Genomic DNA, 12,643 nt, shown 5'->3' on the forward strand with positions numbered 1-12,643 from the left:
CCACTTTCTAACTCACGATCAAGCGAGGTAGCAAGACCTCCCCACCTCTTACATACTAATCTGGGTATTCCGTTGACATATCCTTTGCTCCTGATTTTCTCACACTCAGTTTCAAAGGCACCACAAGTCTATTCATAGAAAGAACAGCCCTCTCCCCTTTAAAGATGAGTCACGCCACACTAATCTGATCATAGGCACAGCTTTACTCTAGGAAACCATAGCTGAATCAATACAACTCTTTGATCCAGAGGCCTCTCAGGTGACCCAGTCCAGATTTTATGTGGCAGGAAAACAAATAATTGATAGTTGAGTGAGTGTTATCTGCAAGAGACAGGGTGCTATGACACAACAAAGGAGGTCCCCGGCTGCCCTGGAGGCCATCGATTGGGCTTCAAGATGGATAAAGATGTTAGCTCTTGGCCCTCCACAGTCGTCTCATGGGCTTCGTGAAAGGATGCTGGCTTTCTGTGCTGTGAAAAAAAAAAAAATCAAAGTGCCACAAATGCTTGTCTCGTGGCCATGGAGATGAATCACAGTGCTCTCCAGTAGTGTGGGCAAACAATGTTGAAATTCATCAAAAAAACATAAAGAAATCTTTAGTCTTAATCTGGGGTTATCTACAAGGTTTACTTTTCACTATTCTATTCAGAGAGGGAAAATACTGTTTATGGAAATTTATTCATCTCAGGACTTGTGGCAGGCGCTTTTACAGTTTCAGGGGAAGATCTCCAACACATATCAGTAGCACCAATGTCTCTGCCGTTTGGCCCCATTTTCTATCCTGTCTATATTTAGTGATAAGGAGAATCGGTTGACTAATTTGTGATACAGCCATACAATAGACTGCAACTTGGGAATTAGAAAGAACAATCGAAACAGCACAGCATCTATGCATCTTACAGAGAATGACCAGTGATATGAGACAAATAAAACTCAGAACTTACGAGTAATGCATTCATACAGAATTCTGCAAACGTGCCAGAAAGTAGCTGTTAGTGACAGGAAGCAGGACAGTAGCTGCCTGAAGTTAGGAATGATTTCACTGGAATCAGGAGGAAACATCTTCCAAAGAAGCCATCTAGGAAAGGAGCTGGCTTGATACATATGGTTATTATTACTTGAGCCTCATTAATGTTGTGATCACGGCCTCACAGGTCTATACATGTATTTTCAACACATATAAACTTGTGTACTTTAGGGTTAGCGTTTCTTAGGCTGACAATTTACCCCAATCATATTACTTGCAAAGTGGATACTTACTAAACTTATTATTGCTGCCTATGCTTTCAAGTTTCTTGGGGGATACAATTAACATTCTGTTCTCAGGGATCCCAGGGGCATACCAAAATCCAGTAATACCAGGACGTGACTCTCTAGGACCAGGACAAGATGTTCTGATACTTAGCTGGTTTCTCTCCTGAGGACTCTGCTCACAATCCCATGCCACTCTGAGGCTTCTGGTCCAGTGTGATGTGTTGAGAGAACATGAAAAGTGTAGCAAAGAAAGGCTGAGACCTTCTTGGCACATCCCTCTCATCCTACATTCGACCCCTCTGTGATGACTTCTCATCTGGTTGGATTTCGGGGACACTGACTGTGCTCAGGGACACTGACTGTGCTGCATTTACTGGTGGGTGGACTTACTGTTTCTTAACTGGGAAAAAAAATCTGGTGTAGTTTCCATTTTTGTCAGTCATGTTTGTGGGTCTTGAGAGGCAGGCCTCTTCCATTCTGCTTACCTGTTGGAGCTGGTGAGTTGTCTACATTCTTAGAAACTCCTCTCACTCTTGACGAGGGTACATTAATTCCCTACCTATCTCATTGGCCTCCCTATCTCAACTGCAGTCTTCTTTACCATTCGTTTTTATTTCTCAACATTTTAAATGAGAACAAAGTCATGCAATTTGAGGAAAGGGGATGTACCCGGAGGTAATCACATTAGGCAAATTAAAGCAATTGTAGAAAGACAATATTGTATGTTTCTTTTTTTATTATTTGTGGTTCTCTAGAATATGATGGTAAACATGTTAAACATCATATACATATACACATACACATACATGTAAAAAAGCTTGAAAAGGTAAGTTAGAAAATAAGAAAGAACCTCTGGGTTCAGTCATTATGTGTCCTCATTCTCTGCTAGCTCCTCTATGCCAGAAATTTCGCTAATATTCATGAGTACTATTATTACCCACATTCCCATTATGAATTCCAAATATGTTCCTCAAATCTAGAACTTCCTCTGAAAATCATTGTGAACATCTACCATCCCAGCTGATGTTTCTTTTCAGGCTTCCTAGACTTACCTTGAATCTCTTTTGTTTCCCTTTCCACGGAACATCTCACACCTCCCCGTCTTTCCCATCTCCATTACTGATAACTCTAAACCTAACAATCACCAATGACTTCTTGGTCACCTGTGAGTTCTTGGTCACCATGACTTCTTTGTTTCCTTCTGGCACATATCCACTTCTATCAAAACTCCATTCTTAACTAAGTAGCCAAAGAGATCCCTTTAAATGTTAAGTCAGTTGTCGTCAACCCCTGTTATATCTCTCTCAGTGGTTTTCAAGCTCGCTCAAGGTAAACACCAAGGTCTCCGTGACCCTCTCTTCTGTTACCTCTCTGCCCAAGCTCTCTAGCCACACGAGACTGCTGCTTTTCCTTGTACTATCCAAGCTCCTCCCTACATTCATGTTACTGTTTCCTCAGCCTCAGATCCCTATTTAACTCAGATTATTCTTTCCTTTAGGTTTCTGCTAATATCTTATTAGAGAGGACATTCTTGTCCCTCTTAGGTAAAATGCAAACATGTTCTCTCAATCATTTTTTGTCCTATAATATTTAGCCTGCTTATTGGTGTCCACTGGCTGTTACTACTGTTGTACACATTATATATTTGTTTATTCTTTATCCTTCTGCCTTGCACATCCCCAAACTAGGGCATATGTAAGCATGATTTAAAAGTCTCTGCTTTATTTATTGATGTATTCTTGATGTTTGGACACAGTGAGTAGTAAATAAAATGCAAAAAATGAATAAAACTGTTTTGCTATGATAATAGCACTCAGAACTCCCTACACACTTTATCATACTTTTCTCTCTTTTGCAACAGTATATGTGTTCTTCACTTCTTAATGCTTACTATTTATAGCAAAATGAAGGAAAGGGGGTCATCTGCATTAGACTCCAGACCAGCACAGGGGCAGTCTGGTGATGATAAGTTTCTGGTTAGCAGCCCCAGTACCTTCTCTCACTTGTCAAGAGGCCGTCCTATGTTGATGTTAACAGTGTTCTCTACTCCCATCTCCATGCCATCGCCATCACATGGTAGATTGTTACAAAGAGTAAGAAGTCACAAGATTGCAGAAAGTTGGGGATAGTATCGAAGAAGAAGCCTTTGTGCCAATCTGAGAGTACACTGCCAATTAAACACTCCAATGTTTCCCAAATGTCTTAATGCAAGTGAGAAATCAACAGGGACATCCCTCCATAATCCAGATTATCACAGCAGGAATGTAAGGGTGATGCAACCATCACCCCGCCATCAGTCCCCTTAGTCCCTTAACCAGTTTCACTAATTGTCCCAACAATGGTCTTTGTGGCAACAGCGCCTAATTCAGAGTTATGGGTGACATTCAGTTGCCCAATCTCTTTTCTTCTTCCATCTGGAAAAACTCCTTTAGAGTTTTCAATTTTCCTTTGATTTTTATGGCCTTGAAAGAAAAAAATTCCAGTTATTTTGTGCCATGTCCTAGGATTTTGGTACATTTAGTGTTTCCTCCCTGTTAGATTTGGGTTACGTGGTGTCTTTGGTGATGAGAGTATGTACCTGACTCTGATTGTCTCATGGCAATCCAGCAGGGAGGATCCTGCTTCCATTCCCTGCATTCCTGACCATGTTTACATCCTTAGCATGCTGGAGGTGATGTCTTCTAGATTTCTCTGTCCTACAGTACGCTCTTGGCCTAGTTAACTAATAAATATCCAAGAGGATATATCTTAACAGCATGTGAAGTTTCCAATCGTCGACAGCTTTTCTGTTCTCTCTTGTACTTGGATCACTATGGACTGTGAGTTACTTCTTATTATATGGCTCACTTTTGGTCGCTATTGAAAATTTTCTGCTGAGACTTTCTGATGCCTGGTGAATGGCATCCCTCAGAAGGATGCTATGTTCACGGTGCCCACTCCCTGATGCCCTGTGTTGTGCTGGGACAGCTGCCTCATTCACATTGCCCGGACTCTGAAACCTTGCCATAGGCTTCCCCTTGCCTTCCTTTTACCTTCCTTGGCCTTCTGGCAATCTCTGTGCTGGCTTGGTTTGTGTCAGCTTAACACAAGCTGCAGTCATTGAAAAGGAGGGAACCTCAACTTAGAAAATGCCCAACAGATAGAGCTGTAGGCAAGCATGTAGACCATTTTCTTAATCATTAACTGGTATGGGAGGGCAGAGTCCTTTGTTTGTGGGGCCATCCCTGGCCTTGATGGTGGCAAGTGATAACTGTGATTAATTTTCTTATAGAAAGCAGGTTGATCAGTTACACTTTTGTAGAAACATCTTCATAGATACACCAGTGGTTTCTATGTTCATTCTAAATTCTACCAAGTTGACATTTAAGATTAACTATCACAAGCAAGTTCTTTAGTTCCTCGTCTTTGTACCACTTCTGAATATCCTCATTTTTATTTATTTTATTCAAATGTAACACAGAATGCACTTGTTATGATTTGATATAAAAATTTCACTGATGGACAGTTACCTCAAATGTGAGCTAATATAAACCATCCTTTCCAAAAGAAGAAGAAGAAAAAAAAGGAGGTGGAGGAGGAGGAGGAGGAAGAAGAAGAAGAAGAGGAGGAGGAGGAAGAGGAGGAGGAAGAGGAGGAAGAGGAGGTAGGTTGAGCAAGTTGTGAGGAAGAAGCCAATAAACAGACCCCCACCCCATTGTCTCTGCATCAGCTTCTGCCTCTAGATTCCTGCCCTACTTGAGTTCCTGTCCTGACTTCCTTTGATGATGAACAGTGATGTAGAAGTGTAAGCCAAATAAATACTTTCTTTTCCAAGTTGCTTTGATCAAGGTGTATGTCTCTCTCTCTCTCTCTTTATCTCTGTGAGTGTGTGTGTGTGTGTGTGTGTGTGTGTGTGTGTGTGTGTGTGTTTGTGTGTGTGTGTTTTTAATCACAGCAACAGTAATCCTGAATAAAACAGTTTACTGCAGGCATTATCACCTGACCAGCCTAGCTACATTTTATTTTGGTTAGTCTTAAATGGTGTGCACGTAGACACTGGCTTCAATATACTGCAGCACATTTACCTAAAACTACACGTTCTATTTGAAGTGTGCTGTTTACTAAAGCCAACAGTATGTGTTTCATTAATCAGGGTCCCATAGCCTCTTTAGCCATGTCTTTCAAAAGGGCGTTGCTATGGCACTGATTCATCAATTAAGCTGATTAATTATAGCATCAAAAGGATGATCCATTCAGAAAGGTACCGCTCAACTGCGAAGAGCGGAAGCTTTATATAATCTGCAACAAATAGATTACAGGGTTTTAAAGCTGACTTGGGAATCCGAACTCTCTGCCATTGGCAATGTTTTCTGTTGATGATCGACCCACTTACCCATTCAGAACAATTAGTTGGAAGAATAAAAGTGAATTGACACTGCTGAAGGTTGCAAGGATCAATTCCCACCTCCTTCCAAGGACTACGGAGAGGTTTTAAAAGAAAATAGTGGTTGAGACAGTGTTTGTGGTGTTGACAGATGTGAAGTGTCTTGTGGCCTAATCATTTGCCATACTTAAGGACCAAGTCATGGTGATGGTGATGGTGATGGTGATGATGATTGTGTGTGTGAGCATGCTCACACACATGAGTGCGCATGTGTGTGTCTGTGCATCAGCTTCCTTTTGTCTTTCCAGTGTTAAGGACCATGACAAACCTGAAAGATATAGTGAACTAATTTCCTTGTCCTTCAGCCATATTGTATACTATTAAAAAGTTCTAACAAAGGGGGCTTTTTGAAAGGCACCCTAAGTTTTTGTCATAATTAATTCTTATATTGGAAATACTTTTAAATGATGAATTAAATTACTCCCTGTTCTGGTTAGCTCTTGTTCACTTGACAGAAGCTGGAGTTACCTGAGAAGAGTGAACCTCAATTGAAAAGATGCTTCTCTCAAATAGCCTGTTGGCAAGCATATGGGGCGTATTCTTGATTAAGAATATATGTGAGAGGGCCCAGCTAGCTCATGGCGAGAGCGCTGCTCCTCAGGAGATATGAAAAGACAGGATCAGGAAGCCATGAGGGCGAGCGAGCCAGTCAGCAGCTTTCTTCACTGGGCTCTGCTTCAGGTTCTGCTTCAGTTTCCTGCCTGGTTATGTCCCTCAGTAATGGGCATGATAATGATGTATAAGCCAAAAAAAACCAACTACAACAACAATCACAATAGCAACAAGCTCAAACAAACAAACAAACAAACAAAGCCCTCATTTTCCCTCACTTATTTTACAATAGACAGCAACCTAGGATACTACCCAAGGAGCTCTGAAGATGTCTTAGTATTCCAAGCCTCTCTACCTTTAGAGAGAGGACATTCCGAGCCTCTCCACCTTTAGAGAGAGGACAGTCCGAGCCTCCCTACCTTTAGAGAGAGGACAGTCCGAGCCGCTCCACCTTTAGAGAGAGGACAGCCCAAGCCTCCCTACCTTTAGAGAGCAGACAGTCCAAGACACGATTTTTCTTAGTAAAGATGGAGCTACCCTTGAATCTGCACAGTGACCTGGTCAAGCCTCTAAATGTCTTGACTTCACTCTTTCCTCTGGCTGCTCATTTCCTAGTCATAAAGGCAAGTTACTTAACAGTTCAATATCAATTTCCCTGCAGCATGAGGGTACTTATAGTACTCACCTAGTAGGGCCTTTGTGGTGATTAAACGAGGCAGTGTAGATAGAGTTGTTAGTACATTGCCAAGGCTTGTCAGCATCAATGGATGCTCTCTGTCCTAAACTGTTGTTCTACTCTGGGACAGCATGTGACTTTGAAGTTTCTCTTCTAAGGCAGCACAGTTGTATCATGGCATGGGTGTCTAGACGCTATACAGTGATTCAAAGTTCTGTTCCCTGTAGTGGGGATGAAAGGTAGTTGGCTTTTTATAGTACTGCGCAGCAATTAAAACTTGAATACAAGTCCACCACTGAGCGGGGGAGAAGTTGAGCCCAATCAGGCTTTCTCTTTGGGAAAACATCAAACTTCAGCTGGAAAGAGTGAGAACTTGGTGATAGAATGGTAACAGGATACATACTTGTTCTGAGTCATGTGGTGAAGGTTGGAGGAATGAATTACTGACTGCACCATTGGAGGCAGTGATGAGATGCTTTCCAACCAAGGGCAGAGGAACTCAGCAGTTGGGGAGGAACACAGGTGTCGTTCGATGGGGAAAATGTGAAATCCTGAAGGTGCTTTTTAAAAGAAGTAGGTCATAGGTTATCATTGGGCAAAAAAGGAAATGATCCAGAGCTTATGGCTGTTAATAAACCTAAGATGAAGAGGCAAAAATAAGAAGTCTTGATAGGCTGAAGGACCTTACCATGAAGGGTTGAATGGGCTGACAGAATACGATACTTAAGTGAGATTTTGTATTTGAAGTTTTTAGTTTTGGATGACTTCTAAGTGAATGATGTTCCTAGTTAGTGTTCATCCCTAGTTGTCTTACTACAGTGAACTACCTGGGGCAGTTACAAATTAGCAAAAGAAAGGCTGAATTTGAGATTTCAATCCATGACTTCATGGTAGGGACCACATAGCTTTGGACCTGTGGTAAGGTCACTGGGTGGCAGAGTCAAAAGTGCATGTCTGAACAAAAGGATTGAACCGCAAGCTAAGAGACAGAGAAACACTGAGACACTGGAGGTACCCTACAATTTTCTTGGATACCCTATCCCCACTGACTTAACAATCTTATACAAGGCCCCACCATATAAATGTTCACAGTACCTTCCAATACTACTACCCTAAAAATGGGGGACCTTTGAGAGATCATGTCCACAATCAGACTTAGTATGGTCTTGAAATTACATGGGAGGAGAATCAGAAGAATAGTATAGAGTTGAAGTAGTTAATCTGCAAAGCCAGAATTCAGCGGCTCAGCCTTGACATAAGAGTGCTTTGACTTCTTGTTTCAGAAACAAATCTCTATTCCAGCTATCCAGGACATGGGAGCCAGTAGAGATTTTTGGTCTTCAGAAAACATCTGTTTGCTCTTAAAAGAAAAAGAAAATGCCCGGAGCTCGTGTCTCTAGCTGCATATGAATCAGAAGATGGCCTAGTCAGCCATCAGTGGACAGAGAGGCCCATTGGTCGTGCAAACTTTATATGCCTCAGTACAGAGGAACGACAGGGCCAAGACGTGGGAGTGGGTGGGTGGGGGACTTTTGGGATAGCATTGGAAATGTAAATGAAATAAATACCCAATAAAATAAATAAAAAAAAAGAAAAAGAAAATGAAGAAGAGAGAGAGGAGTAAAAGGTATGTGTATATGTGTATGAGGGGTGTGTGTATGTGTGTGTGTGTGTGTGTGTGTGTGTGAGAGAGAGAGAGAGAGAGAGAGAGAGAGAGAGAGAGAGAGAGAGAGAGAACTAAGAGAATATGCAACACAGAGATCAGCTCAAAGTGTTTTTAAATGACCTCATAAATGCATATCTGGCAGCTAATGGTGCCTACTAAATTTCATCGATTTTGGCTCAGGATGTGAACTTGCTACCTTCTATATGTGATAGGAATAGAGGGTAGGTGACTCAGTTCCCTGTCTTCCTTATCATGACATACTATGTCATAACTACTACATCATGGCTATACTACATGGCCAGGAGAGCTGAAGGTTGCAGGTAGAATCAGAGATGTTAGTCAACTCCAGAGACGATCCCTGATGAGGGTGATGGGAAGTGTTCTTGGAAAGGCCGACGAGGGGGAAAATAGAAAAGAGACAGAGAAACATTACATGGGCAAGAGTCAACCAGCCATTGCTGGCTTCGAAGATGGGGAAGAAGAGCTGGGAGCTAGAGAATTCCAGGAGGTTGAAGCTGAAAGAGGCCAGAGAATAGATTTTAAGACAGCCAGAAAGGAATGCAGCTTCTTGATTTCAGCCCAGTGAATTCTGTTGCAGATCTTCAGAACTTAAGACAATAAATCTGTGTTGTTTTAAGACAGTAAGTTTGTAAATTTCCACTAGCAAAACACAGGAGCCAGTGTCCCTCAGAAAGTCTTGATAGCTATGTTTCCCAGTGTGGAGTCCTTTGGGCTTTCCATCTAGGGCCTTGCATTTTGGGTCCCTGGGGATGGTGTGGCTGCCCTGACCCAATGCAAGATCACCTAGTAGCCAGACATCTTGCTGAAGGTGTGTGATTGGCTGTCAGCCAAAGAGCCCTCCATACATGAGGCCAAATTCCTTCTGAATGGAATAAGGGCGGCGGGGGGGCTGGGGGGTGGGGGGTGTTTGTTTCAACCCAGAGGTAAAGAATTTTGGCTGGGTTATCCTGGATCATTCTCAAGATGCCTGGTAACTCCTGCTCTGTGACATTCTCTCAATGAGGAGAAAGTGAGTATCTGAATGGATACTCCAAACACACACACATACACACACACACACACACACACACACACACACACACCACACATACCACACACACATACACACCACACACACACACATACACACCACACACACATATACATACATACACACACACACACCACACACACACACCACACACACATACCACACACACATACACACACACATATACACACACACACCACACACACACCACACACACACATACACACATATACACACACACACCACACACATACACACACATACACACACACATACACACACACACACCACACACACACATACACACACACACATACACACACATACACACACACATACACACATACATACACATACACACCACACACACACATACACACACCACACACACATACATACACACACACCACACACATACACACACATACACACACACACACCACACACACACACATACACACCACACACACATACACACACACACTCATACACACACATATACACACACACACTCATACACACACACACACACACACACACACACACACACACACACACACACACACACTGCTGCAGCTGCCACTGCCTATGCTCAAGGCCTTCCCCTGTTGGGGCTGAAATCTTTCTGCATGTTGCTAGTGTGCTGCTGGTGGAGGTATTACAGAGAGAGGGTAGGATTTGAAAAGAAAGCAGGCACTGACCTATAGCCACAGAAGGCCTCTCAAGCATTTGATCCACGTACCCCTTCCTGCAGAGGAAGAGACTTGTCCAGGGTCAAGACAGCAGATTAGCTTGGATCATTTCCTGTGTGACTTGGCAAAGAGAAAAAAATTGCTTATTAGTTGTTAAGTGGAAATCTTAGCCTGCCCTGGAAGAAGAGCACAGAGGTTGCTAGAGGGTGGGGAGTCTTGACAGAATAGGGTACATTCAGGGTCTGGGAGGAGCTAAGAAGGATGCTGAGTAGGGTCCCCTCTGGCCCATAACTCACTATTTGTAAGTACATTTCATCCTGTGTAAAGGAGATGGGGGGGGGGGCGTGTTGTCCTAGGAGCCTCTGACGGCTCTTACTCTAGTTTCTTCCTGGCCAGCTGTCTAGGGTCTCCCCTATTTGGCCCGCATGCCCAGGCTCTGAGCCCGGAGGGAGGAGCTTGAGGGAGGAGGGCGTCCCCAAGGAAAATGTGTTAGCTGGCTGGAGGCCTGTCGGGTGGGGAAGCAGAGGGGTGGGGATCTGGGGTGGGCTGAGCCCCTTGGCTCTGACCCAGTCCATGCTCTGGCCCGCAGGAAGAAGAAGCTGTCAGCTCATTCACTCCCCTTTCAGGACAGGGAGAGAATAAAAGCTCTCTGGTCCCATCGGCTTCAAAAAGCCACTAGAGCCTCCTGGTCAGCTTGCGGGCCGCTCCCTTCCCATGCTTGGACCATGTTCTCGGGCGTCTTTCTGTGCGGACACAGGCGAGGACTGGATATCTGCAGCTGAGAGCTAAAACTTTTAAAACTTTTCTTCTCCCCAACAACTGAACCATGCCATGTGCTCGGGGGAGCTGGCTGGCCAAGCTCTCGATCGTGGCTCAGCTTATTAATTTTGGGGCTTTTTGCCACGGGAGACAAACTCAGCCCTGGCCGGTTCGCTTCCCAGACCCGAGGCAAGGTTAGTGGCTTTTCTTTATTTGTTTTTCTAACAGTGGAGTAGGACAGTGGAACTTGGTCTGTTCCCTTCCCCCACCAGGCAGGGCTGAACTCTAAGCCTTCTGGCCTGTCTAAGGAAAACTGCTGTGTGCTCAGGCTCGGATTTCCTTCTCTCCTAGGGCTTAAGGGTGCACACTCAGGGGTGACACCCTGCTTGGAAAGACCCAAGAGTACGCTCGCTCCCCGAGCCCCTCCCCTCCACTTTCCGCTTCCCCCCTTTGCAGACTGTGACATGGGAAATTATTTTTAATAAAGAGACCCAGCTGGTCACGGACAGTCATGGCAAATGTTTCCTTCATTTAAAACTTCATTTTAAGTCTGGAAGGTAGAAATTTTATTCTGGCCTCCTGCTGAGCACACTTGGCTGTGTTTTGGTTTCCTGGAAAGATTTAGGGTTTTGTTTTTTTCAAATGACATTCCTACTGGGGAGAAATTTGCCTCCTGGGGACTCCCGGTTGTCTGTCTTGCTTTGCAGAGTTCCAGGACAGCCAGGGCTACACAGAGAAACCCTGTCTCGAAAAAAAAAAAAAAAAAAGACTTTTCTCTGTCTAAATTTAGTGACGCATGCGTGTATTCTGAAAGAAAGCACTGGGAGACCGTGAAGATGGTTTATATTGGAATTCACTCCTCCTATTAGTATTGTTGTGGGGTCGTCATCATCTTCATCCGTAATGCCCAGGCCAAAGTGGTGCCGTTGCCTTTGTTTGTTTGTTTGTTTGAAATTGAACCTAGAAGAGTTTCATGTTCAGAGAGGACTACAACTTCAAGGTGTTGTCAGAGCAGGGGGGCTGGGAGGCTTGGAGAGATGGGGAGTGTATGAGCTCCGGGATGGCCTGCCAGCCCCTCCCACTACTGACAATGTCCTTCTGGGGTTCTGGTACTATGGCTACCATGCCTAGTTTACAAATGGGGACACTGGAACTTGGGGACCTTATGAGCTTAACTATGAAGCACATTCTTGAGCCAGGTATCCTACTTAAAATCATGCAGCCATAGAATGATAGCAATAGCAGGGATAATGTGCGCGCGCGCGCGCGCGCGCGCACACACACACACACACACACACACACACACACACACACTCACATGCATACACGCACTTGTCCACGTTTAAGGGATTGCTAGCAGTGTGTTTTGCCCACGCTGCAAAGTGAAATGCTGCCTAAGAATTCCTCTGCGGTGGCTTAGAGAGCAACCAGATGAAAATCCCTCTCTCCCTTTGCTTTACTTGGAAGCCAGAGTAGGCAAACACTGGGGTTAGATGTCAATCAGCCAGCACTTGTTTGTGTAAATGGTCCAGATACCATCTCAAGCCCCCAAGTTTAAAATAGCAGCTTT

The 12,643-nt window shown here is 43.9% G+C and overlaps 1 protein-coding gene across 1 annotated transcript in view; it reads left to right on the top strand.

Moving 5' to 3' along the window:
• Window positions 1–10,882: 10,882 nt before the first annotated feature.
• Adamts12 (a disintegrin-like and metallopeptidase (reprolysin type) with thrombospondin type 1 motif, 12) overlaps window positions 10,883–12,643 on the top strand; it is a 284,460-nt gene continuing 282,699 nt past the window's right edge. Inside the window, exon 1 of the mRNA NM_175501.3 lies at window positions 10,883–11,267. Coding sequence (NP_780710.2) covers window positions 11,141–11,267 — 127 coding nt within the window. The 5' untranslated portion in view covers window positions 10,883–11,140. The remainder of the gene's footprint in view (window positions 11,268–12,643) is intronic.

The sequence above is a fragment of the Mus musculus genome, chromosome 15 (assembly GCF_000001635.26).
Source record: "Mus musculus strain C57BL/6J chromosome 15, GRCm38.p6 C57BL/6J".
Lineage (NCBI taxonomy): Eukaryota > Metazoa > Chordata > Mammalia > Rodentia > Muridae > Mus > Mus musculus.